Source organism: Anguilla rostrata, chromosome 13 (assembly GCF_018555375.3).
Source record: "Anguilla rostrata isolate EN2019 chromosome 13, ASM1855537v3, whole genome shotgun sequence".
Classification (NCBI taxonomy): Eukaryota; Metazoa; Chordata; class Actinopteri; order Anguilliformes; family Anguillidae; genus Anguilla; species Anguilla rostrata.
This window is the reverse complement of record NC_057945.1, coordinates 34,420,025-34,447,375: the sequence shown is the minus strand read 5'-3', so window position 1 is coordinate 34,447,375 and position 27,351 is coordinate 34,420,025. Positions and strand designations below refer to the sequence as shown.

General features: G+C 42.1%; 3 protein-coding genes across 3 annotated transcripts; 2 read left to right on the top strand and 1 right to left on the bottom strand.

Annotated features, from left to right (window-relative positions):
- Positions 1–580: 580 nt before the first annotated feature.
- LOC135238169 (trypsin-like) lies at positions 581–8,813 on the bottom strand. The gene is made up of 5 exons (XM_064305885.1): positions 8,020–8,813; positions 6,361–6,520; positions 5,147–5,288; positions 3,838–4,104; positions 581–1,672 (listed from the first exon to the last, which is right to left on the bottom strand). The coding sequence occupies exons 1-5, from the start codon at positions 8,072–8,074 to the stop codon at positions 1,502–1,504; spliced, it is 795 nt and encodes a 264-aa protein (XP_064161955.1). The 5' UTR covers positions 8,075–8,813; the 3' UTR covers positions 581–1,501.
- A 434-nt stretch (positions 8,814–9,247) lies between these two features.
- On the top strand, positions 9,248–16,715 carry LOC135238168 (trypsin-3-like). Its single transcript, XM_064305884.1, has 6 exons — positions 9,248–11,166; positions 11,677–11,742; positions 13,553–13,703; positions 14,104–14,245; positions 14,796–15,053; positions 15,729–16,715. The coding sequence occupies exons 2-6, from the start codon at positions 11,688–11,690 to the stop codon at positions 15,876–15,878; spliced, it is 756 nt and encodes a 251-aa protein (XP_064161954.1). The 5' UTR covers positions 9,248–11,166; positions 11,677–11,687; the 3' UTR covers positions 15,879–16,715.
- Positions 16,716–20,208: 3,493 nt separating this feature from the next.
- On the top strand, positions 20,209–27,134 carry LOC135237223 (cytidine deaminase-like). The gene is made up of 4 exons (XM_064304109.1): positions 20,209–20,507; positions 22,500–22,611; positions 22,937–22,994; positions 26,387–27,134. The coding sequence occupies exons 1-4, from the start codon at positions 20,324–20,326 to the stop codon at positions 26,525–26,527; spliced, it is 495 nt and encodes a 164-aa protein (XP_064160179.1). The 5' UTR covers positions 20,209–20,323; the 3' UTR covers positions 26,528–27,134.
- Positions 27,135–27,351: the final 217 nt, after the last annotated feature.

Genomic DNA, 27,351 nt, shown 5'->3' with positions numbered 1-27,351 from the left:
TCCCGCCGGTTATCTCATTGAAGTGTCAGGCAAAGTTCAGGAAACCAGAGCTCTCGTGGAGCACACCGAATGAGGCCATTAACTATTCATCTGTCTGGTTCTGTTGTGACACACCTAGCGCCCTATCAGATTTGCGGGGCTCAGTAGGGATTTCTTGGCGCTATCACATTATGTCTCTTGATGGCACAAGGTGCCGACACGTTGCTTCGCACTTTTTTTTGATCAGGAACAGAGGAGTGTGTGCAGCACAGCAATCGATGCCCGGGCTCAGATTGGAAAAGGAACGAGGGGAGACTGTTCAGCTTCTTTTCTCAGTGGGTTGTACCTCGGATTAAGGTTTGGGGGGAAATATAATAAAGGCAGTGGAGCGAGATTCAGTTGAATAACCCAGTGACCAACAGCCGGAATCTAGACATCTAGAGCAGTGGAAATCTAGGCTGAGAGATGGTGAACAGACCAGGTTCACCCAAATATAGCTCAGGTTTTAGCCGAATATAGTCCAGCTACATCCCTCGTCAGCTAGGAAACTCTCACTTTTCAACCAATTGTAGCCAGATATTCACCTGAATGTCTAGTAGGTATATGCCTAGATTTCCAGCCTTCTGGACGTCTAGATTCTGACTTTTGCTCACTAGGATGAAACAAAAAAGTAACTAGATCAGGGGACTGTGAAAGTACAACATGAAACAAAATGTCTTCTATCAGTGTGCCCAGGCCATCTGTCCTGGCTGATAAGAGAATTAGTGTTGCCCTATAAAGGTATATAATCTAAAAACAGTGTGTGTGTGTTTTGTCATTAAATATACAGCATAAACGGTAAATTTAGAGCAACAAATTCAGTTGGCCCTTTAATGTTTTCCTGTTTTATTGTCCATGGTGTCAGGATAAGTGTACAAAATTTGTTGTAGTCTATAATGTTGTAAAACAGGCAAAAGCAATACATTTGTTGCACCATTGTCTTGTAATATTTGTAAATGACACCACTCAAAACACATTCACTCAACTCTTAAAATTAAAAGATTTGTGTGTTCCCCACTTTCCTTATTCCAGTTCAGGCTTGGCATTCACAGTACCTGTGGCAGGGATTTTCCTTACTACAAAATAAAATCAATCTATTACTGTTCAACATAGCTAAAATATCTATAAAAGTGTATTCATACAGTGTGCAGTATGGCACCTTGGTAGGAAAGAAACCCTGCTGTGCAAAACTAAGACAAGATACGAAAACATTTCAAAAAAAGAAAAGCATTAAGAATAAAAAAGACATTTGTAATGACTAAGCAAATCTTAGATGTCATATTTTGACATTTTTAGATGACATGTGAAATCAAAGTGGAAATCCAAGCTGACTCGATAAATTAGAAAAAGAAGCTAAAAATAAAAAACATACATTGTATCTCCTTACGCGATTGATGCGCGTCACATGTACAGTGGGATTTCAGTTCATGGTAGTCAGTTTGCCTCGGGGGGGTGGGGGGGGGGGGCTGGGTAACTCTGTGGTCTAATGCTTGAGGCATCGGCTGTAGGAGCTGTAGATGGTCCGGTCTATCCACCTCCGGAACATGGAGACGGCCGTGTAGACTCCCGGAAACCTGGCGTCTCCGCAGCCGTTGCCCCAGGAAACCACTCCGTAGACACGCCCCTCACACACCAGCGGGCCCCCAGAATCCCCCTGGAACGACAAGACACGCGCTTCGTCCCCATTTTCACGCTCAGGTTCCAGGGTGACGTGTCGATTTTTTGTTCCTTTCGGAAGGTTTTAGGCTATATAGAGCCAATTTTAAGTTTAACATTTCAGTTTAACAATTCTACATCTTGGGTAAATATGAATGACTTTTCTGTTTAGAAGAACTGGGGCAAGGGACTGGAATACCCCTGTACTGAAATTTAGGACCGAAGAACACATTGGATAGGACATGCCTGTGTGACATCGCCTCTATTTTCCACATACTAGTGATCCCTCATTTACACAGGTTTTTTTTTAAATTCTCTTTGCTACCTGCATAGCCACAATACATGCATAATTAATTCCTTTATTAGACATTCGGTTCATCAACTATCATGTTACACAATGGTGAAAGGCTGTCTTTTGGTTGGTCGCGTCTGATATGCAAAGTCAATAGAGTGCCTAAAGGATACCAGTGGGGTGCCAAAAAACTGATGCTGTTTTTTTTTTCTTCTTTTTTTAAACACCTTAAGGGATAAAAGAACAAATATGTGATTAGAATGTTCTTAGCTGAACATTCTATTGCTGATGTAACAGTCACTACTGGTAGCTGAAAGCAAATGGAGTTCTAGAACACTGACCCCCCCGCCCCACCCCACCCCCACCCCCCACCAACAGCTAAATCCAATTGTTAGAACAGCAAGTGGAACAAAAGTATCTTAGACAAATCTATAGTTTCAGCCTTCTGTCTGCTTTCAGCTATAGTCTTGGTTACGGAGACTTTACGGTTTCATTTTCAAATGATCCTTTTATTCACACTTGATCCTATGTGAGCATACCTGCAACCAAGCTACCAAGAAATGGTTACCTGACCACAAGGGAATTATTTTGCTTATGGCCACTTCAGTCATATGACTGAAACCCAGTCTAGGGACTGAAACTCAAAAAAAATCTGTCTCCAGGCTTGACCCAGATCAGAAATTTCTAGTTTAAATTAAAGAGTACGATCTGCACATGCAAACCATAGGATCTGAAGGTAATCTTGAAATGTGCTATGTAGAGGAAGGTCATGTTCACTGTGGTCTCCCAGTGTTATCCTTGGAAAAGGATGCTGCACAAACACTGAATATTTGTGACACATTCCTGAAGGTAAATGAATACATTAAGAATAATTTTGGTTGGATCCATCAGATACTTATCAAAGCATAATACAGCCCACATATTTGAGAGGTAAAAGACGGCTCAGTACTTGTATTATTTTATACATTCGTGTTCATCTTTATCAAGGCTGTGACTTGTTTTGGAGGCTCCTGCATGTGTACTAATGTAGTTTAATATCTTTAGTTTAATACACTATCTATAAAAACAGGCAGTTTTTACGGTGTTGCCAGATCAATGTCCAGAACAGCGTTCACCACGGAATTTGGTTTCAGGGCTTTAATGATCAGGGGATTTGTGTTGAATATGTGGAGCTGTAGTTAAAGTTTCTCTCTTGTAACAAGATATCAGACTGCATTAAGCTGTCTATTATCCTGTTACAAGATATTCACTGTTCTTCTGACTGCTCCGGTACAATATCTCAGTGGCTGGAACTCTTTTGCTGGATCAAGAAGAAAGACGTGTTCTTCTTCGTAATTAAAAATTAATCGGGCCTCAAATCCTCTAATTAGGACAACATGTATCTAATCATAATTTGTGAACTATAATTATTAAATTAGAATGTATAAATGGCAGAATTTTTTAAAATTCTCATACAGAGTTACGTTGCAAAGTCTAGGACTTCTATCTCCATTTAAACACCCCCGCCCAACCCCACCCTTGCCCGCCACACCATCCCCCCCCCCTTCACCCGCCCCACCCCCACCCCCCACACCCCCCACCCCATCCCACACCACCCCCCCTCCCCCCCCACCTCCTCCACCCCACCCTAACCAACACCCTCCCACCCCGCACCCTGCCCACCCCAGCACCCCCACCCTACCCCTGTCCCCGCCCCCCCCTCACACCCACCTCTACCCCACCTCCACCCCCCACAACCCACCCCACCCCCACCCCCGTCACTGTCCACACCAGCACCCCCACCCCCACCCCCGCCTCTGTCCACACCAGCACCCCCACCCATGGCCCCACCCCTACTAATCCCTCCACCCCCAGCCCCGCCCCCTGCTCACTCTGCATGCGTCCTTGCCCCCCGCAGCGTAGCCTGCGCAGATCATGTAGGTGGTGATGTTCCCGTTGAAGGACGCGCTGCTGTTGCACTTGGCGGTGGAGACAATGGGCAGCTGGACCGTCCGGAGCGTGTAAGGGACCCGCCCCCCGTCGGAATTGGTGTAGCCCCACCCTGACACGCGGCAGACCCGCCCCTCTGGCACCCCCCCACCCTGGCGAGGCAGGGGGGCGATGGACACATAGCTGTTCAGGACCATGGGGGCTTTGAGCTGGACGAAACAAGACACAATGATGCATTAAGATTCTGTTCCCATCACTGGATCAAATTTGTGACACCAACGTGATAACATCGTATGCAGCTACACTTCGCTGATTGAAAATCCTAGGTTTAATAAGAACTGGGAATTAGCATCGTGTTAGCGGTCGGGATTATTTGACACGTTTAAGAGCAATTTTAAGAGCAAAGTCGACAAACTTATTAACACAAGGGGTGCCAACAGCACAGCAGATAAACAATAAATCTAGGAGAGTAAACTTACTCAGCAGGAAATGAAAAAAGAGTAGATAATAAAAAAAGCCAGGGGAAAGTCATCGAAAGTTTTCAGGCAAGGTAATGACGCATCTTGAAAAGAGAGGAAGGCCAGACTCGATGACTCATAAACTGAAAAAAACTCATCTACACCAGGAAGAGTCGGAATAAGTGTCCTTCTGATAGATTGGGATCAGGAATGGGTGGCGTTCAGAAAATAAAAAACACTAAAGCAGAAGTATATAGCAATAAAAACAGGGGCATCTCTGCTAGAAGGAGAGTGTGGTGTACAGAGAAAATAGTCGCGAGAAATGAAAATAAATGGCAGTTTTCAAACTAGAGGATAAAACCCCATCGTTGGGACAAGCAAGCAACCCCAATGCAAAACTTGCACCAAGAAAGCAGGAGGGTCTATGGAATTCTGATCAATCAATAAATAAATCATCAAATTGGACGTGTAAGAACTGCAGCTGATTTTCTTGTAAACTAAATTGTCAGAAATCACTGAACAAAGTATGATTTCTGGACAAGATCTACAGTACAGTTCAGGTTTATTTTTTTAAAAACCAGGAGCCATGATAAGACAACTGTTGCGTAAGCCTGACAAACCATACATAAATCATGTTAAACTCATTTCGTGCACATTCACCACAAACTAGCACAGTGTTGCATAATAAATTCTCTATGAGATCATCGCTACAAAAATGAGGTCTTCGCCCAGTGTTATTATCATACGCATTCAGTCACTGAAAGAACAACGGTTTCATGTTGCTCAGCAGTACCTTTATGAGCATGATGTCAGCGTTGATGCTGCTCTTGTTGTACAGCGGATGGGGGATCAGACTGTGAGGCTGTGAGTACTGCTCCGTCCCTTCGTACGTGCTCAGGGAGTAATCTCCTGCCACTATCAGGAGCTGTTTGGTCCTGCGGGAACCAGTGTATTACATGCATTACATCACAGGCATCTTATCCAGAGCGACTTACACCACTTTTACACAGCACTTACACTGCATCCATACAGCTGGATATATACCAAGGCAATGCAGGTTAAGTACCTTGATCAAGGGTACAACGGCAGTGTCCTACCGGGAATCAAACCTGTGACCTTTAGGTTACAAGGCCAGCTCCTTACCCATCATACTACACAGCCACCCGATGCAAGCATTATCACAGTGGAACAGAGCTCCAAAAAAGTGGTTTCAATAAGAAATTCTTCAATGTTACACCGTTACTCCTCTGAAGCTCTCAGCTAAACATCTCTAGCAGATAAATGAGAACTGCTTGTTTCTCCTGTTTTCTCTAATGATCTACATGCTGCCAATTCCCAGAGGGGATTAAAGGAGAAGTGGAGAGCAATAAAACAGGTGCATCTCCGCTAGAAGGAGAGGGGGATGAACAGAGAAAACAGTCGTGAGAAATGAAAATAGTAGAGACGTCTCATTTCAGAACTCCGAGAAGCAGAATGGAAAGTAAGTAAAGGTCAATATTTCAGGATTATCATTATTTAAAAAAAGAAAAAAAAACTGCATTTTCACATGAACAAATTTTAAAGGAAGTCAAATTATTTAGTGTAATTAAAGAAGTGTGAGCAGAACTTTATAGATTCCCACCGTGTGAACATAATGCCCCTGGTTGTTAAAGTTTCAGGAGCTAGCTGGTATCAATTTCCTGCACTCGCTCTTCTCCTGGGTGAGTGATGGTCCTGCCAGTTTAGTTACCCCACTGTGGAACTGCTCGGATCATCACACATAGCAAGATAATGGACTTCCTCTGCTTAATCTATTTGTTTAATTTGCTACTTCCTTTTTAGCCCATGAAAAGCGCCATCGTGAGCTTTCTCTATTAAAAATGGCAAAAGTTTAAATAAAAACAGTATGCAGAGAATGAACTGAAACACACAAAGAAAACAGATGTCACAGTGTCGTCTGGCATGCGGAACAAAAGTACGGAAGTTTCTGGAATTTCCATGGTCTTGGGGGGGTGGGGGAGGGCTTACCCAATGTCACAGTGAGCTGCTGTCAGTACCCAGTATCTGTTCACTAAAGATCCCCCACAGAAGTGCTGGCCGTTGGTGGTCTGTATGGACACGATGTACTTGATGGAGTAGGGCGCTGGGGCGTAGCCTCCGACGATGCGTCCCTGCATCAGTTCTTGGCCTGTGACGTTGAATAAACGGTGTTAACACACCGTCACAGGTCATGTTCTCTGTCGCTAGATCCGTCAAACTGACAACGTGCCAATTTTAAACTAAATCCACTGCGATTAACAAACCAAGTTCCACAGTGTTAAATGGCTACAATTGAAATTTTAAAGTTTAAACGGCTTAAAGACCAACAAGGTGAAATCCAGCGACAAAGACCTATTGTCCTTCTCATTCATTTTATATATCAGTAATTAGTGCCTGACAGCCGCAATTATGGTAACTCTATACTACGGGTGTCCAATCTTACTGTATCCAAAAAGGGCTGGTGTGGGTACAAAGTTTTTGTTTTAACCCAGCACTAAGACACCTGATTCTATTTATTATTGTCTCGATTGAAGACCCTGATCAGGTGTCATGGCATTGGGCTAAACCATGCCATCCCGTTCTGGATAAGATTCGGACACCCCTGTTCAATGCAAGGCCATCCGCCGGTATCAAATCCAGGTCCTCTTTTTGAAACATGTACATCGGTGTGGGATTCAGACTGTTATATAAAAACGTGTCTGACTGCTTGTAATTCAATCAGGGGGGAGTACCTACAGTATCTCCTTTCAAGTTTATGATGGCCTGCTATAATAAATTAATATTCCAGCTTTTATTCTTTATTTTCATGCAGTTACACAGAAATATTCAACAGTTGCTGCATGTTCTCACTGCACTGTTAAGAGAATATCGCTTGTTGTGCATTTAGCAAATATTGACAATTTTTAGTGCATTTTGCAAAAATTGACAATTAAAAAAAATTTTATCTAAGGTGCGAACATACTTTTTACCCTGCATTATTTCTATTGATTTTGGGAAAGATTCACAAATGGGTGTAATCTTCGTTGTAATTCATATAAAGACAACACAGGAATTTATTCTTCTTTCCTATTTCTTGGGCATTTTGTCATCGTTGTCAATAGCAACACAAACTTTTCATAACATAAAATAATGGCTCATAGCTCTGAGTAATTGCTCTGGAAAAAAAATCTAAATTGTTCTGGAAAAAAAAAACTAATGTAAATTTGTACAACTAATTACCTAAATCAAGCTGTTGCTATCCATTTCCAGCTCTGGAGAAAGATTCTCAGTTATGAGGGCAGTAAGCCACAAACACAGGTGTATTAATTAGAAAAGTTTTGTGTGAAATATATTGATTTACAACGAACCACAGGCTGTCATTTGTGTGAAATACATTAATTTATAATGAACCATATGCTGTCCGTTATGGTCATCTATAAAATATCAGATTACAACTAGTATCAACTGAAAAGAAACAGAAAACAAAAAAATAAAAAATTTATGAATCCTTCAGAAGAAACACTAAAAAATGAAATGTTCCCATCACTATAAGCCTGTTGCTTGCAATGGCCTGTCCATAACCTTTCCCCACACAAGCGAAGAATCATCTGGATGCCTTTTTGTTGACTCAGGCTGTCTGTTAAAAGAAGCAGCGCGCCCCATACTCACAGTTTGCAGCGAGGAGTTCCAAGAGCAGGAACCGCAAGAGGACAGGCAGGCTCATAGTGGCACAGCGGGGGCTCCACGGGGGGGAGACGGCAGCCCGAAATGGCCGAGCGGCTGCCTCCCCGAACCCTCTTAAGAGGGGGGAGGGGGGGGGGGGGATCGCATCAGCGCAGATCCTCAGGTTTCTCACTTCCAATTGCTGCCGTTTCCATGGCCACACCGTCCCCGCAAAACAATATATGATTCAGAGGGCCAACAAAGTGCACCTTCACGGACATTTCTCCCCTTTGACCTTCTGCGCTCAATATAGTCCGTGCATTGTTCCCTCCCCAAAAAAAAAAAAACGTTACATCTGTATTTCATGCCCCCCCCTGGGGGACATCCATAGGGTGCCCCAGTGCAGCAGAATTAAGTCTAAAGACAAAATCAAAAATTTTGTTAATGGGTCATTGCCGGGGACCTCTATTGTTAATCACCGCTAAATAACAAATAAACAAAACAAAAAAACTGAAAACAGAAACTGAATTCCTTCCAAAATAATATTAATTTATAATTTGTGACACTTCATAACACTGGTAGACTTTCAGTCCATCCATAAATAAACACTACATGGCGAGGCCATTACGTGATGGAAGCCAGTAGCTGATGAGCTCTTACGTCACACAGGTTTTTCCTGTATGTCACAGGCTATGGGATCAATGGCAAGGCCTCCAAGGCTGTGCGATTTACACCGTCTGCCACACAAGATTAGGTTTTCCCTGCGTGGCGTGGAAAATCAAGTACAGCACAAAGTAAAAGTATGCTTGTGTCAGGGCTGCCGGATGGCTCGCCCCGTTAAGGCCCTGTTTCTAACGCGTGGACGGGCCAGACGTGGACACTGCTGTTCATAAGAAACAGCATTGGGCGTCATGTGGTTCTGATGTCCAATCACACGATTGTCTACTCTCTCCCAAATCAATGTGGTAAAGCACACTGACACATACATATTTATATGCGTATGATAAGCACAACCGGGCATTCCAAACTGTGGAGGAAAGAGGACAACGCTGTTTAAAAAGGGGCTTGTGACACAGGGGCAGCATAGTAGTTAGATCTGAGAGGTCAGTTCTTCAAAATTAGGAAGAACATTTTTATACCTCTTTGTTTCTTCTGTAGTTATGTATATTTTTTTAACATATCGGGTTTAAATGATACACTAAACCATTATCCTTCTCATTCACTGACTCCCGTAAATATGGTTCTTTTTCATTACCTGTAATATAGAAGAAATTTGAGGACCACTTCTGCCGGTGTGAGAACCACTGAGAAGCTCCGTTTTTTTTTTTTTTTAAAGGATTTTTCTGTATTTTTCTCCCTTGGAAGGTCTGAAATATCAGACACTTTTACATAAAATATATAAATAACATATAATATTGGATTGTTGCCTGGATGGATTCTAAATGTAGTGTAACCTGTATAATGGGATTTTGGGATTGACTTCAAGGAAGTCCAAAATGCCAGCTCCATGGACATTCTCTGGCATGAGTTGATTGCAAGTCTTACTTCCTCTAATAAGATTGTCTATGTTATTCTGCATTGTCCATAGTCTCTGTCAGTGCATGAATGCCTGTATGTGAGACACAAAGTACTTTGCACTTTATATGTAAAGTTAATTTCCTATTTGTCTTGGATTAAGTTAAGTGAAGCAAAGATAGTGATTCAATCTCCTTGTTTTTGTGCTTTTTCTAGAACTTAATTGTAGTTCATTGTGGACTTGCTTAACAATTAGACAGTGAATGTATTTTCATAACAGTTATTATCACTCATAACACTGACACCTCAGTGTCATGAAATTGACGTAATACGTATCTTGAGAAAGTAAAAAAAATACAGGATTTTAAGGCTCATGGATAGCTTGCCCTGTTTAGGCGCTAGGTGCCCTGTTTAGGCTCTTTAGTGCATGGGTGGGCCTCACAGTCCAGCATTAAATCCTAACCATTGCTATTGCCAACTGTGGCTGGTAACCCTGCAGGGTGAAGCGGAGTTGGCGGTAGGCCAGGGCTAGGTAGGGTTCGGTCAGCCAGGATCAAGGATTTTCTTGTTGCTCTCTAGCGACCCCCTCTGGTTGATCAGGAGGCAGCGATCTGCTTGCTCAAGCTGCACAGGAAGTGTCTTCGTCACAGACTCCTGTCAGTGCAAGTCTGGCCGGTCGGCTGCTGCGTGAACAGAAGCAGCTGATGACATTTGGCGCGTCCAATCGCCTCTGTAAACTTGGCATTTATAATTAGCCGTTCGCAGCTGCGTTCGTGCTTATCGCAGGAAATCTCAGTTATATATTTTACGCCAGTGACTGGGTGAGAACCACAAACGTCTTTTTCTGGGAGTCTTTTTCCGGGAGTTAGCAAGCAGCTAACGAGAGAAGGGGCGAGCGAGGGGCATCTCTACAAGCCGTATGAAACACTTGAGGGGCAGTTACTGTCCGCGAGGTCACCATGACAATGGACAGACATTTTAAAACTGATGATTTGAATCAAGGCTAGTAAAAGCAATATTTAAGTGACAATGAATCAAAGGCGACTGAGGAACATTGCCTCTTTTTTTTTAGGTTACTTTGTCAACTGCAATGACCCTTGCTCCTCTCACACACAAAAAAAAGATAATAGTCTTCGAAAGAACACAATGATAATCTCATCTTAACACCATTTTACCACCTCTTTTATGCAATGCATTACCTGATACACTATTGTGCTGAGTGTGCCGTGGTCAGGATAATATATTTTTTTGCTGCTTGTTATCTTATTACTTTGGGCCTACAGTCAGGAATAAGAGACAAATCAATGGAAGGGGCACAAATTAGGGAATAACATCTGAGGGAGTGGCATTTCGCGTGGTTATTGTTATAATACTGGGTCAGGTCTTTTTCGCGGCGCTGTGGGATGGTTCTTGTTCACTCTAGGAAGCATGAGTTTTAGCCATCACAATAGGTAAGAGGGGGATATGGTTTCAGCATAAATACCATTGGAAAATCCCCAGGTAATACTGTAGCTGGAGGTATATCCAAGCAGGTGCTGTAAACACATATAGAGCCCTGGGTGGGAGCGCTGCAAAAGAGGGAAACACTAAACAGATGTTCTTGATATCCGTATTTCCATTTTTTGCTTGCTGTTTTTGGTAAGTTGGTGCTAACTTTGCTAATGGGTCCTATATGCAGTGGTATAACGGTTTTGGCAATGTGATGCTTTTGGCTGGAGCGACCTCGCTGATATTTGCATTTGAATTTTCTGCTGTGGCACTCAGGTGTCTATCAAGAAAGAACTGATCACTACCTCTTCGTCAATGCTGTATTTCTTAAAAAGCAGTCCTATGCATTTGTCTTAGGCTCTGGTTTCTAGACAGTTTTTGACAAGACTACATGTGGCACTTAGATGCTCCCTTTTCTTTGCACCTTTGTAATATGGGACATACAGGGAGTGATACATACATGAGATGACTGTCGCCAGGTAAACAAGGTTAAAATTTGGCGAGATTAAGCATCCATTAATAGAGTGTACTTATGGATTACAGTAGATTCCCACAATGGAATCCATAAGATGTGTTTTTCAGCCCTGGATTTGCAGTTTGCTTTTTGACATTGCGTTCACTGTGCACAGATTTGATTGTAGCTTTTGCCCTGTGTCCCAGGCACTGTGACCATGGGCCAGCTATTTCAACCTGGGGTGCTGCTCCTTGTGATCCTCGCAACAAGAGGTAACCCTCCTCTTCTCGTTTTGGTGGAGACTTCCGTTGGAATAAAAACATCACCGTGTGTTTCATTTCAGAACAGAGTTCATTTTGACGTTTGCTGAGCTTATCGAGCTGTGCTTCTTAAGATAAAATGTGACATAAGGGCAATTATGAACTGAAACTGGGTCACAGCCGTCAAGGATAATGAGGCTCATGATACGTGTGGTTGGTTGAGAGCGGGTTGATATGATATCTCTCAATGTTTGAAGTACATATAACCACTGACAATGAATTAACTGTGCTCTGAAAAAAAGAAGATGATTTTGAATATTTTTCCGAGGAGTTTGTCTTAAAATTTCTATTTGCAACACAAGCTTGGATTGAATACTTGCTTGGTGCCTGTTTTGAATAAGTAATTCTACCACACTCCAGTTTTGATTTTAATTTTCAAGACACAGTTAAATCCAAAGTATGAATCTGTAACCTGCTAATTCATAAGATATAAAAAGCCTGAAAAAAGGCAGAGGAAATTCATTGCACAGTTGTCTGTTTACCTTAATCTGCTGAATTTACCAGACTCATAAATGTATTCCTGATGTCAGAAATTAATATAATTTCAAGCATAATGGTGAATGTATTCGTTGTTGCTTAAATATTTAGTCTGATCTGTTCATGGGGCCCAAAATAGCTATAAGCACCGTTGTAATGTAGTGACAGTAGTGATGGTGGCTGTGATAGTGTGCGAAAACATTACAAAAAACTGCAATGGCAATGGGAAGAGAATCAGTGGATGAACAATGGTCAAACTAGGAAAAATTTTAACTTAAACTAGAATGAAATAAGTAAAATATTAAGGTACAGGCTAGAAATTATTCATTTTGAACTGTCAATGATTTTTTTTCAGTTTTATTATTCACACAAATAATAATAATAATAATAATAATAATCATCATCATCATCATCATCATCATCATCATAATTGTAATCACAATCATAATAATAATAATAATAATAATAATAATCTGTTAGTGATGCTCAGTTATTATTTTTATAATTGAACATGTTTATTGCATATGTACCTTTAAGCAGACATCTTTATTCTTTATTGAACCATTCAAAGCATTCATAGTACTTGTATTTTCTGTCCTTGTGAAAACACACAAAACTGTGTGGGGAAAAAATACAATCAGTAGGTTTTGAGACATAGTCATATTAATTGGTTTTCAGAACAATGATTTGGACCATACATTTTTAAGGTATTCAGTTATGCGGGATGGGGAGTTAAGGCCCTGACAGACAGAGGCCCTGAAAAAACTGTGCTGTAATTGTGCAGAGAAAGGGTGGTGGGGCCCAATGGTGGGACCCAATCTGTTCATGGGGCCTCAAATACCGAATAGCGCCGCTGTAATGTAGTGGCGGTAGTGATGGTGGCTTAAATAGCGCGAAAACACTGTTATTACAGAGAACAGCAATGGCAATGGAAAGGGAGTAGGGGGATGAGCAATGGTCAAAAACTAGTTGGGAAAATGCTCTAGACTGTGAGTAAATATTGACCGGTGGAATAGATGACTGTTATTTGTTACCAAACTGCCTTGTGTTTCTTATTATCCTTAATAGGCAGGTTACACTTCACAGCAAGGTCATAGGTCATTTTTATGTTTTATTTAATTTAATTTAATTTAATTTTTTTTGTTTGGGGGGGTGGGGGGGCTGAGAGGCATTCTTTTTTGTTCTTTTTGGTATGAACACAGTAGTTCTATGTCATGTGTATTTAAAAATTTATGATGCCTGGTTTTTTTTTTTCTTTTTTGGTTCTTTTTTTGTCTTTGGCCAGAGACCTTTGAACAGAGAATCATTGGGGGCCAAGTGGTTGAGCCATATTCCATCAAGTACCAGGCATCCATCCAGTACAATAATCAACATTATTGTGGTGGAACCCTCATCAGTACTCAGTGGGTTTTATCTGCTGCCCACTGCTGGAGACCGTGAGTACTGAGGCCGTGTTACAAATTTTGACGAATTTAATATGAAGGGTAGCAGGCCATATCAGGCCATTTCCTGAAATAATATCTTTGATACACAATCGCATCTGATGCAGTTTAGGGCACATATGCCATTTGATCTGTTAAACAGATTTTATGGGGCCAAAACCTCACCGATAATTATGGATTCATACTTCTGAAAAAGCAAATTCCCTGTGTATAATATTATTCTATTCATAAACTCTTTCATTAAGGTACTCATATTTAAATGTTTTGTGTGATGTGCGTGTGTGCGTGTGTGCGTGTGTGCGTGTGTGCGTGTAACTAGAATATAATGGTTGCTGATTCAGGTGTAGGATAGCACATGCGTGTCTCAATACCGAACCATCTCTCGCTTTCACAGGAACTATTTGATCAAAGTGGTTTTGAGCGAGCACAGCTTCTCTAGGAACGAGGGGTTTGAGCAGGAGTTCCTGGTGTCCAAGATCTTTGTCAAAACGGGCTACAACTACAGGACCTTCGATAATGACATCATGCTCCTCAAAGTGGGTGCAAAAAATGATGCGTTTTGATACCGTATGCAGCACATACTGTAGCAGTTCGTAATGGGCTATACTGCCACCTAGAGGCATAAATTGCAATGCCTTGCAGAATAATTTACAGATACAGGTAAATAACGGAAACGTTTGAATAAATGAGAGATTGCAAAGTGTATTGAAAACAGGTGCTTCCATACAGCTGTGTTTCCTGAATTAATTAGAAATAATAGAATAGTAGAAACTGAAAGTATGACAAAGTATGAGATATGACAATATTATTGTTAGATCTTTACATTATATTAATTAGTTAATTAACAGACGTGCTGGGTATCTTCCAACCATTTTTAATTCCTGTGACTACGGTCAAAAAAATCAAAAATGTAAATTCCCAAAGCTACAGTATACATATAGTATATATAGTCATTGCATATCAAGCCTTGGCTCATTATAATACCTTCAAGGACCCCCCAGCAGTCTGCGGACATCCTGTTTATGAAAAACCCAGAGCCTGGGTGGAGGGACTGATCATGACGCCCTGTTGTGTTCCTTCCTTCAGCTCAGCCACCCAGCCATACTCAATGTCAACATCCAGCCGGCCCTCCTGCCCAATTCCTCCAGCCCCGAGCTGCCGGCGGGGACCACCTGCACGGTGAGCGGCTGGGGGGTGACCCAGATCTACAGCTACTACCTGTCCCCGGAGCTGCGGGCCGTGGACGTGCAGGTCATAGACCACTGCTGGTACTACTACTACTGGAGGATCACCGACAACATGCTGTGCGCCGGCTCCCCCTTCGGGGGCAAAGACTCCTGTCAGGTGAGTGGCACGCTCGGATTCGGCGGGAAACCTGCCGGATCCTCTCCCCCAGGTGCGCACCTGTACGCACCTGTACCTCACGTACCTCGCCAGCCTCCAGGTTTACCTTTTTGTTTTTTTCTGTTTTTTTTTTTTTTTAAATTAAATAACACGTACAAAGTTTTGGAAAAGACACGAAAGATGACAGAACTGAACTTGAAACAGAGTGACCCAGGTGTCGTCGGTTAATAGCGAACGCTTCTGTTACAGACGATTCACGCTGTCTGTCTTTGTCCTTTTCACGTTATCGTCCTCGAACCTCGGGAGAGGGTCGCGCAGGCGCCACCGTCTCCTTTGCGATTTGGGAAATCCACGTCATCGGTCTCCTGTCTTTCCTGTTTGCTGACACCCCCCGAAGTCCCAGCCTTGTCATAAAAAAAAAATCTGAATGACCTTGAATGGAGAGGGATTGGCCCTTGGGGCTTGGGGGTGGGGGGAGGGGGGGGGGGGTGGTGACAGAGAAGAAAGGGCCCATTCAGACAAACACAAAGGTAGTGCTGAAACCTGTCAGGACTGCCTTCGTGGCGGGCGTGGCGGGCTGCCCAGGTAGTGCTCACCTGGCTCGGGAAAAAAAAAAGGGGACAATAAAACAGGAAGGCTTGGTTCACAGGAACTCTTTGTGTCCCCTTCCAACAGGGCGACTCTGGGGGTCCTCTCATCTGCAAAGGCTATTTGGAGGGCATCGTCTCGTGGGGGATCAGCTGTGCCAACCCCTACTTCCCGGGCGTGTACACCAAAGTGAGAAACTACGTCGACTGGATCGAGGGGGTCATGAAAGCCTACTGAAACCGCACCGGCAAGACAAAGCTTTTCACGACACAAAAATGGCACTTGTAAAGAGAACAGAATGCCAAATTTCTACTCCACTGACATCAGCCAGGCGTATGCTAAATAATGTATTGCAGAACATTAGGGATTTAGGTACATGTTGTCCAATAGCAATGCAGTGAGTTGGTGAGGGCTACGGAGGAGGTCGCAGGTCCAAATCCAGATATTAAAGTAGCTAGCAGTAGCCCATTGGGTGCTCTGGTTCCACCCCAGTGTATTAAAAAATATTCACAAACATAAGGAATTATACTTGATAATTAAATATTCACACACAAATAATTATATCCGATAATAAATATTAATTTTGTATTGTGATCAAATATTTCATATTAAATGACAAAAAGATTTTGTATCATCATTGAATATTCTTCAGTGTGTCATGTTCATTCATAAGCAAAATATGCAAACATTTCATTAATTTGTAAATATTTCTACTACTTTAACGAAACATTTCACAAATGCCACAGATAAATAACCTACATTTTCAAGAACATATTGGCCGTTGTTTTGGCATTGGTTATATTTTTCTGTTTATTCACAGAACAGATACCTTTTTGTTACAGGTAACTTACTGTATAATAATAAAGGATTTTTAAATGGCCTGACTTGTGCACATGGCTTTCAAACTTATACTATAAGCAGCAGATTTATGAAGTGGAGTATCAATATGTATGACATGAACAAATACATTTCCCAAAAGCTCCTTTCAAAATGGTAGATTAATTTCGAAAAGAAATAAATTAATTAATTGCATTTATATAGCACTTTCCCAAACTTCCGAACGCTCAAAGTGCTTTACAGTGATGAAGGGGAACTCACCTCACCCACCACCAATGTGTAGCAACCACCTGGGTGATGCACGGCAGCCATTTTGCGCCAGAAAGCTCACCAGACATTAGCGAAGGTTGAGAGGGAGAGAACGTTTTTCAGCCAATTAAATCAGGGGATGACTTTTTGCGAGAGCCAGATCTGGGATTTAGCCAGGACACCGGGTAACCCCCCCCCCCCCCACTCTTTGTAATAAGTGTCATGGCATCTTTAAGAAATGTGAAACAACCTCACGGTCGTGGTCTGCGGTCTCATCGCTGCATGTGGTTCGTCGGGCAAAAGCACAGCCGTTCCCTCTGGCGTACTGAACGTTTTTACATTTTTAGGGAGCGATGCTGCTGCACCCCATGTTCCCAGGCAGGCAGCAACGGCGATTCAGAACCATGGAGAGCGGCACCGCTGGCACGTGCCCCCCTCTGCCAGCGACCGACCGTGCAGGAATCATTATCGTTATCGCCGCCGCATGAACCTCGCAGCGTCAGTTACAGTTACATGTGTTCAGTTAGCGGCCTGATAAAGGGAGACACGTGCAGGAAGGAAAGGTGAGGGAGTGTATGATAGCACTGTTGTCAGAGCTGCTGGTGATCTGTCTGCACTTCCCCCTTTCATTTTCTGTGGGCCCAGAGGCTGGAAACCCCCCCCCCCCCATGCCCCCCACCCCTACCCCAACTTGAACCAGGACACTGGACACCCCCTGGGCTCTCCCCCCTTCCTTATTGGCTTTCCAGTCATAGGTATTGCATCAGGGGAAGAGAGAGCCATTTTTGTCATTTCGTTTAGAAATGAATCACAGGTGCCACCCCCCCCCCCAAACCAGTCTCTTCTCTCCCCTCGCTTTCCGAAAGAAGAAAAATACAGAATCGAAAACTGAAATTGAAATGTTTTGCAGCTAATGCAAACAGCTGCAGCTCAGGTACAGCTGGGCTGATGGTTAATCTTTATTGGTTAAATAAACACTCAGCTTTTTGCAAAAGACTGCCAACTGACTGGTGGTTCTCTCTGAGGACAATATGTGTCTGTTTGCCCTGTGCACAGGTAGACGTGCACACACACAGACATCTACTGTATACACACACACAGACACACGCACGCACACACACACACACAGTCCTCAGAGAACTCCAGAACATGCACACACACAGAGACACACACACTGTCCTCAGAGAGCTAGAAAAAACGTACACACACACTGTCGTCAGAGAGCTCCAGAACGTACACACACAGATACTCACACAGACACATACACACACAGATACACACACACACACACACACACACACTGTCCTCAGAAAGCTCCAGGACGTACACACACAGATACTCACACAGACACATACACACACAGATACACACACACACACACACACAGACAGACACACACACACACACACTGTCTTCAGAGAGCTCCAGAACATGCCTGGTGAGGGATCTTGGGGCAGAAAATCAGAGATGTGCTCACATGACATGCTTCCTCCTGGACGTCCTGGACCTTGACTTTCATTACATTACATTACATCACAGGCATTTGGCAGACGCTCTTATCCAGAGCGACGTACAACAAAGTGTATAACCATAACCAGGAACAAGTATGTCGAAAACCCTAGAGAGAAGTACCGTTCCAAGTGCAGGGAACAACCGCATAGTTCAACTTGGACCCTGAAGGTTAAACTGATTAACACTAACACAAACGAGAACAGCAACAACGCAGTCTATGCAAAAATACAAGCAGTAGTTAAGACAAGTGCATTAACTAAGTCACCTACGAAACAGCTACCTAGTTACAACCCTAAGCTTACAGTCAATTAAGAGATTACAGGGAGGTAGGGAGGGATGGGGAGAGGTGCAGCCTGAAGAGGTGAGTCTTCAGTCGTCACTTGAAGTGGGTCAGTGTCTCAGCTGTTCTGACCTCCACGGGGAGGTCATTCCACCATCGTGGGGCCAGAACAGACAGGAGACGTGTTCGGGAAGCGCAGGTGCAAAGAGGGGGAGGTGCCAGGCGTCCTGAGGTAGCAGAACAGAGGGGTCTGGCTGGCATGTAGGGTTTGAAAGTCTTGTGGAGGTATGCTGGGGCTGATCCCTTGACTGCCTGATATGCTAGGACCAATGATTTAAATTTGACGCGAGCCGTAACAGGCAGCCAGTGGAGGGTAGTGAGCAGGGGAGTGACGTGGGAGTGTCTGGGGAGGTCTTTCAGTCTTTTCAGCCACACAATCAGCCGCAAATGACGATGTACTGTGGGATAAGAAATCCATGGGGTCGTTCGGTTGTGTGACTCACCAAAAGCACCTGCCTTTCAGTGACATCACGCGTCCTGTCGCCGGCATGGAATTTTGACCGCGCCGTCGTATTCTCTCGTTTCCCTGAAGTGGCGGCCCTGAGCAAACAGGAGCGATGACTGTGCGATTCAGCCTGTGCAACTCAACCTGTGATTGGCGCAGTTAATAGCAGGCAGCCTCTGCTGTGGGGTAGAATCTGTGCTTGTCTGCTCTCAGTTGACATAAGACGTTGCAATGGCGCGAGAGTCATACAAGTACAATCTGACATTCCAACCCCGAGGAACAAATCTGGGTTAAATATAGAAAAAGGGGGATCTTGTGCTATATAGGCTACTGCATACTTCCTGTGCTGAAAATATATAAATAATTTAGGATATTTTGAGAGCTGCTGCTCATCTTGGGCAGATTTGAAGATGAGGAAACCATTAGCAAGCCTGTGACCAAACGAAACTTATATCAAGCGAAATGGTGCTCTTCAGTCCAATAATGAAAATAAATATTTTTGATTTTTTAAAAAATTAATTAAGCAGGCTGCTCAAAGGTGTGACAAATAACACATCCATATTATCATTAGACCCAACTAAAATCGGAATTATTACTTGTTGTACTTCGATTTTTGATATCAGAATGTGAAATTTTGATATCAGGAATTTAATGAGTTAAGTTAATTACTTTAACTTTTTTTTAAATAACAGTTTATTTCAGGAGAATTATGGTTTTAAATATGATCAAATAAATGTTTTCTGGCCTTGGGTTGTCTTCCTGTTGTGTCACACTGGTGCGTCCCGGTTGCGTAGCTTGTAGAGCACCCACAAAACATTTTTTGTTCTAATTTGGAAGCACACACAATCCTTCCTTTGCGCAGACATATATATGTCTTATATTTATTATTTTAATTTGAACACAATTGATGATCAAAACGAATACCAGTGAATATAATCCCGCTTTTCATGGGTTGTCACAATTCACGCTTGTATTTAAGAATTAGAGCATAACAGCCATTCAGTTTTTGCTTACTGGCCATGCGTTACATCACCGTGGCATAAATCTAACTCAATTGCACCGACCCAGAACAGGCAGACACACAGCAATGGGTTGCGACATCTCTTTAACGGAATTGTGCAATCCGTCTGCCCGCAGACCCACCTCCCTCTCAGCCCCTATATGCCGAAGCTGACGGGCAATGGTGGGCAGAGCGCAGAGTCTCTTTATTGCTGGCCATCCGCTGACGCGCACGCCACACGCTCAGAAGCACACAGACGCGCGCGCAGACACACGCACACATCGACGCAGTGAACGGACATGGGAGACATCCAGATCATCGTCGGAGAGAAAGATGCGACGAGGGTCCCGCCGTACTCATCGCAGGAAGGGATTGACGAACTGATCAGAAAATCACTTGAGGCCAAAGAGTTCGCTTACTGTCCCTACAGCAAATTCAGGGTTGGTGCAGCTTTGCTGACCCACGACGGGACAATTTTCACAGGTCAGCGTTTAATTAAGAAAAATGTATTCGACAGAGATAGTGTCTCATTATATGTTAGTGAATTCATTTTACTGTAACTGATTTGTGTCTGTCGTCCCCGGGCATGTCCAAAAATTGAGAAATATTATTGGTAGATATTGGCTGATATTGTAGTGATAGTGTCTTTTGCGTCTCGTTGCAGTTTTATTTCAAAATTTTATTTTCTTGCATTTTCGTTCAGTCAGGTAATATTAGTAGTCAGATGATATTTGTTCAAATAATATAACACAACAATCTAACTGAAACAATGTGTATGCCTACTTGGCTTGGTGTGTCTAAATTTTAAGGTGGGCTATTGTTTTTAAAATAAAGCTGGCTATATACTGCTGAGTAATATCATGACATGGGTAGCGGGACGAAGAAGGAAACCCATAAAAACAACCCATCTCAGGAATCACTTTCAGTTTAAAAAGCACGTGCTTACGCAACGTGAAGTCCTGCGGCTTAAAAAGGCAGAGGTTGTCACGTTCGTTGCGCATGTGTTGTTCGATCAAGTTAATGTTTTATTGGGGCAGAAAATGCCACGTACTGTACTGTATATTGCTGCATTCTTCCATTTGTGTTTAGATTGAATATCAGTAACATTTGTCACAGATAAAGGATCTGTTTCTGAGATCACTAGATTATATGTCACCAAAGTAGCATGGAATAACTATGCATATTTATCAGGTAATTTGGTAATATAATTTATCATTTATCAACTAAAGTGATACAGTGACCTGGGCCTCTCAAATGTTGGAACAGCCTAATTGTTGTCTAAACATTTTGAATATTGCATAATTTGATTTGCCAGTTTAAAAGCCATCCACTAACAAAAAGGATTCCAAAATCAATATCAAATGGCAAAATATGAGAATTGTTTTGAATGTATAAAAACAAGGACTGCTAAAGAGGTATGGTTATGTAATGGTCAGCCTTGACCCCTGGGAATGTTTTCAAAGAAGCTTGATGTCCAGTATTTTTTTTTCCTTCTCGGCAAAAACACACACACGCACATGCTTGGTCAAGTTCCGTAATGAAAGCCTGGCAAACAAAAGGTTATCAGAGATCTGTGTGTCACTCAAGCTGCCAACTGCCAGATAGATCACTTCGGGTCATTCTTTTCAACTGTTTGGAGCACTAAGAATTTATATTTTTAAACCAACAGAAATGTAAACCAATAGAGAGAAGAAAAAAAAACGCAGGGGAATGAACAAAGTAAAATTTCAAAATGTTCCAATTTTTAAAAGCTAACATATGATGGTCTCTCCAAGGGCAGGGTAAGAAAGGTGCACTGTCTGAATGTACATGCTAACTGGGCTGAATTATTTCAAGGGCTGGAGGAAGGAAGAACCCTTCTTTTACAGTCTGCCATTTTGTCTCTGCTGATGCAAGTAATACAATCAGAGTGGAACATAACATAGCATAACATAACATAATGATGATAACAGGTCATTCAGCCCAGCAATGCTCGCCATTTTCCTGACTAAATTAGTGCTCTGTTTACCTACAGACTAAATAGTATCTAACACTGTATCAAGGCTAGTTTTGAAAATCCCTAGAGTTTCTGCCTCTACTATGTGATCTGGCAGGCTATTCCACACATTGACTACTCTCTGCTTGAAAAAAATTCTTCCTAATGTCTGTATGGAATTTACCTTTTGCTAATTTCCATTTATGTCCCCTCGTTCTACTAACAGAACTCAACTCTGTCCAACCCTGTGTCCCATCTACCGTCCTGTAGGTTTTCACTCCAACCCTAACAAAGCTACACCTCATTCAACAGCTAGAGATCTCATTGACTGGCTAATTAATATAATCAGGTGTGCCAAATTATGGGTGAAATGAGAACCTACAGGACAGGTAGAATCTCCAGGAACAGGGTTGGGAAGCCCTGGTGAAGAGCTTTGAGCTCACTACAGATTTGTTCACACTGACGGCCAACGGGTTGAATTTCTCACTCTCGCACGACAGGTTGCAATGTGGAAAATGCCTGCTACAACCTGGGCATTTGTGCTGAGAGGACTGCCATTTCAAAAGCTGTTTCAGAAGGATTCCGGACATTCAAGGCTATAGCTATCTCTAGGTATTGTATCATTTACAGAGCTTCGTTACTGGGTTGTTCAAGCGTGCTTTACTTCTGGACAGACAAAAAAGGTTGATGAAAATATTTTTTTAATTGTCATTTAGGTTGCCACTTCAGTACAAGTATCATTAAGACAATTTTTAGTGGGGCCTGATAACGTTTTCCATATCCTAAAATGTGATTTCATGTATGGCTTATGAATATTCATGCCACAATGAGGTGTTTATATCTTTACGAAATGGAACACCAAGGCTGGATGCAAATGCACCAAGTATTACAGTATTTTTATCGAAATTATTTACTTCTGCTTTCTCCACTTTTCCAGTGATCTAAATGAACAGTTCATATCTCCTTGTGGTGGTTGCAGACAGTTCATGAGAGAGGTTAGTATGGTTTATTCTTTTGCTAAATACTCAAATGAAAAATGTTGATGTTCATTTTAGCTGGCAAGCACATTGTTCTGTATGATTTCTGATTTCAAAAATATCTGTAATAATTTTGTTCTGTTGAACACATCATAACATGGCTGCTTTTCTGTCATATTATTATTATTATTATTATTATTATTATTTATATATTATATTAAAAGAAGAAGAAGAATCATAAAAATTATTTACATTGCACATGCAAACAGCTAAAGGTGTTCCGCAATCCAAAATAAAACAACGAAACAAAGTTACAAGAGTAAAACGAACAAAAACACAAAGGGGTCAGCATTACAGTATAAGAACTAATTTAGTTAATCGAATTCATTAAAATTAAAAGGTTTTGTAATGAGTTGTAAAATGATACGCAGGCCTTTTGTCTGGGGTCAATAGACTGGGAAAAAAGCCAGCCTTCCCTTTTTTTTTCCGGTCTGGACTCTGGAACAGTCCAGAGATATTTTTTTAGCTGATCTTAGCTCTCTGTGAGCAGAGTAGGAGTTTAGCAGTCCCAGAGTATAATCAGGCACCAGCCCGTGTCTTGCTTTTGAACGTCATTAATAAAACCCTCACAACTGATGCAGTGAAGTCATTGGCGACCAGTACAGCGAGACAACGATTGGAGTTATGCCGCATCATTTGTCTGTTCCGGTTAAAATTCTGGCAGCGCGCGAACAATAATATAACCGCTCGTAATTAGCAAGCGCAGTGGTGGAAAGACACAAAGACGGGGACAACAGGAAAAGGTCATCCTTTGCTAATGAACAAAAATGGGTCGGCTTGTATGGAGTAAACAAAACTCTGGTTGAACGAAACGTGCTGCTGTTAAATCCAGTGAGTGCTTACGACGCCACACCAAATAACACGGGTGATCAAGGTTGGCCCTGGAGAATTTCAGTGTTTCGTTTTAATTTTCCCCTTAAAATCAACAACAGATTTATAGGTAGACCAAAGGATAGAGATCAAGGGAACCAGGCAAGGTGAAATAACATTTAAAAACTGCTTTCATTGATCTGTTATTATTATTATTATTATTATTATTATTATTATTATCTACAGTATTTGTGTATCTCCTTTCTAGTAGTGCAGCACAAGGCGCCTCGCAAAATATGAAGAATTAAAACAAAAGCAAGAAAAAGCACGACAATAACAGACAAGGTCAAAAAGAAGCAATAAAGATTAAAAACTCATAAAAGCTCAGTAAAAAGAAGATACACAACAAGCGGTTACAATGTGATAAAAGCAAGTTGATGATAGTATGTTTTGACAAGTACTTTAAAAGAGGTCACTGAAGTAGCCATTTCAAACTCTATTGCAGGGCTGCCCAGCCCTGTTCCTGGTGATGTCTCGTCCTGTAGGTTTTCACTCTAACCCTAAGAAAGCCGCACCTCATTCAACAGCTAGAGATCTCATTGTGCTGCTAATTAGTAGAATCAGGTGTACCCAATTAGAATTTGAAACGAACACCTACAGGACGGCCGATCTCCAGGCGTGCGGTTGGGCAGCCCAAAAGCATGTGCAATTTGTGTCTCCAAAAGTGACTTAGTGGTTTTATCAATTTCACTGGAGAAAATTATGAGACATTTAGTTATTAATAATTATCTATTAGACGATTTTGTAGATGGCCAACTTTGGTAGGTTAAACAGAGATGTGTATAATTGGATGTCATCACAAAGTGATAAGGTAACAGAAAACAGGTGCATCCATGCAGGTGTAGTTGCTGAGTTAATTAAGCAATTAACATTCCTGCATGCTCAGGTTATGTATAAAAATGCTGGGCAGGCCCACATTTTAGCTACTGTGGCTAAAAGAAGAGCTCAATGACTGTGATAGAGGTTTGTTTACCAGAACATGTTTGGAGAGCTTTGAAGGCTAAGACTAAGATTGCTGCCCTTGTTGATGTTTCAAAAGGCACAGTGACTAGGGTGGTGTCTGCATTGAAGCCTGAGTGACAGACATAGTTAACTAGGGGGCAAGCCTGTTTGGAATACACCTCGATCGTGGTGTCCATGCATGGGTTTGAGATTCAAGCCCAAACTGATGAGTCACTCTTAACTGGTGACTGCTAATATCAATCTAGGGTCTGAGCAGGCTGTTCCCTCAAGAACAGTCTTTTGAGAACTTTACAGAGAGGGAAACTATGCTTTTTTCCTGGTGCTTAGGATTAGGATGGTGCTTAGATTATGGCCTTAGAGAGACAGGCGGTGTAATTCGCCTGGGCAAACTTGTTTTGGTCCATATAATAGTGTTTCTGAATGCTGCCTGTTCTTCCTTTCTGTAAACATGAAAGGATCAATGTCCTTGGGGGCAGTCATGTCACACTGATACCCTAATCTGCACATGCAATCCGTGTCCCACTTCCGCCTTCCGAGTGTGATTGTCTCAGAAGAGAGACCAGAGCACAGCTGTTTGTGGGGTGTCAGGGCCCAGAAAGGCCACAGATTGCCATAAGGGTCGTGGTTTATTCCCCCCCCCCCATTTCAAGTTTGAGTGCCAGTCCATGATCTTCGATTGAAACCATCCACTGAAAGTCATAATATCTAGGTAGAACTGGTTGTTGGGGCATACCCGCTGGACATTTACAACCATCACATCTGTTAAAAGCAGGAGTAGCTCTCCATCATGTAGAGCTATTCAATAGCGGAGCCGAATTGCCTCCTAATATATTCACGTTTGGTCTTAAGGTGGCTAAAACCATGAATATTTTGATAATATTGTGCTCAGCCCTGCTTTCAACAACATAAGATAACTAACTTTTTGCATACTGTCACAGTCGGCTTTTAGATAAGCCAGTCCTTGTCATAAATGAGCCTGCCATCCCCCCTCCCCCCCTTCCACACATTAACTTGCCATCACCCAATCAGGACAAGCGTCCTCTAGCCCTGCTGGTTGAGGTATTTAAAATGGCCGCAGGAAAAAGTTGTGGGTGTTTCAGTTGATTTTGGAGCCTTGGAAAGGGTTATCCTCTTTTTATTTTGGTGGTAGTTCCTTGGGTGTGTGTTCACTGGCTGAGTTTTCCAAGCTTGTTTTTTTATTTCTGTGGTGCTGAAACTGGAACTCTTGGCTTATCGGTCTCTCTATCTTCTGGTAATTTCTAACGAACATCTCGTATAATGTGTTCTGCTTTGTAAATTTGAAGTAGTGAGCCTACCTAATACCTAACAAAAGCTTGTGGTCCTTTCAAGCCATATGTTCAGTTTTACTGAATCTGAAAAAACCTAAGACAGAAGTAATGGTTTTAGAATAGATGGCGATGTTTTTATGAGCTTTTTTCCACATTTGAAAACCGGAACTCACCTCGGTGAGCGACTCCCCCACAAACCGGCTCTCTTTCGGCGCGATTCTCTTTCAGTTTGGCACCCAGTGGGAGGTCTTCCTGTCCAAGCCAGACGGATCTTACGTGGAGATGAGCGTGGAAGAGCTGCTGCCCGTCTCCTTCGGCCCAGAAGACTTGAAGAGTAAAAAACTGTTCGCCATGCAGAATGACTATTGATCGGAGACGACAAATCGAAAGGAGACCGTTTGATGCCAGTACAGAATTAATCCGCGGCTGGAGCTTTTTTTTTTTTCTGGCCGCTGGTAGATTCATGATCGTTCACACTACAGTAGTGTTGGGAAAGTGATCATTAGATATTGTTAATATTTATTAAGGTATATGAGGAATTCACCAGTACACAGGTGTATAGCAAGAGGTATGATTGTGTGCATAGAAATGTAAACATTTTAATTTTGCATTGCTGTATTTCCAGTTGTAAAGCGAATGCACTGTAAATAAACAATTTGTGGTTGTGATAGGAATTTTATTATATAACCCAAGGAAGGGTGTAAGTAGTATTGATGGACCTGTAGTGGATAGTCTTTACTCTAAACCAACTATTAAATGACTCAAATGCATCCTCTTATCCTTTATACTTACCACAGGAGAAACGCAAGGGCCGTATTTTTAATTGCAGTAGAATTTAATTATTTTAAAGAAACTTCTGCCACAGTTCTGTTTGCCTGAAAGTGCACAGTATGTACAGGACATGTTTGATGGCAAACAAAAAAATCCCACCATCAATTTGAATAAAGCATGGGAACCAGTTGCAAGAAAAATTTGACATGGCATTACTTATATTTTTTTATGGTAGTCTTTAATGTGTGTACTGTACGTTTCATTAAGCTCAAAACATTCTACAGGGGACAGGGAATATCTCAGCTGCATACTACAGAATTATTATAGTTTTGAACTAGTTTACATTTGTGAAAGCCGTTGATGTAGCCATGTTATTATATAAACTGAACTTTGATTTCACTATATTTTAAAACCAAGAGTGA

Excerpts from the sequence above, each read along its gene's own strand:
- LOC135238169 (XM_064305885.1), bottom strand. The coding sequence starts at position 8,074 with ATGAGCCTGCCTGTCCTCTTGCGGTTCCTGCTCTTGGAACTCCTCGCT. Across the intron at positions 5,289-6,360 it reads GCAGCTCACTGTGACATTGG|GACCAAACAGCTCCTGATAG; the intron begins GTAAGCCCTCCC and ends TGGTTCCCGCAG. Across the intron at positions 4,105-5,146 it reads CTGACATCATGCTCATAAAG|CTCAAAGCCCCCATGGTCCT; the intron begins GTACTGCTGAGC and ends TGTTTCGTCCAG.
- LOC135238168 (XM_064305884.1), top strand. The coding sequence starts at position 11,688 with ATGGGCCAGCTATTTCAACCTGGGGTGCTGCTCCTTGTGATCCTCGCA. Across the intron at positions 13,704-14,103 it reads GCTGCCCACTGCTGGAGACC|GAACTATTTGATCAAAGTGG; the intron begins GTGAGTACTGAG and ends TCGCTTTCACAG. Across the intron at positions 15,054-15,728 it reads GGGGCAAAGACTCCTGTCAG|GGCGACTCTGGGGGTCCTCT; the intron begins GTGAGTGGCACG and ends CCCTTCCAACAG.
- LOC135237223 (XM_064304109.1), top strand. The coding sequence starts at position 20,324 with ATGGGAGACATCCAGATCATCGTCGGAGAGAAAGATGCGACGAGGGTC. Across the intron at positions 20,508-22,499 it reads CGACGGGACAATTTTCACAG|GTTGCAATGTGGAAAATGCC; the intron begins GTCAGCGTTTAA and ends CTCGCACGACAG. Across the intron at positions 22,995-26,386 it reads GCAGACAGTTCATGAGAGAG|TTTGGCACCCAGTGGGAGGT; the intron begins GTTAGTATGGTT and ends ATTCTCTTTCAG.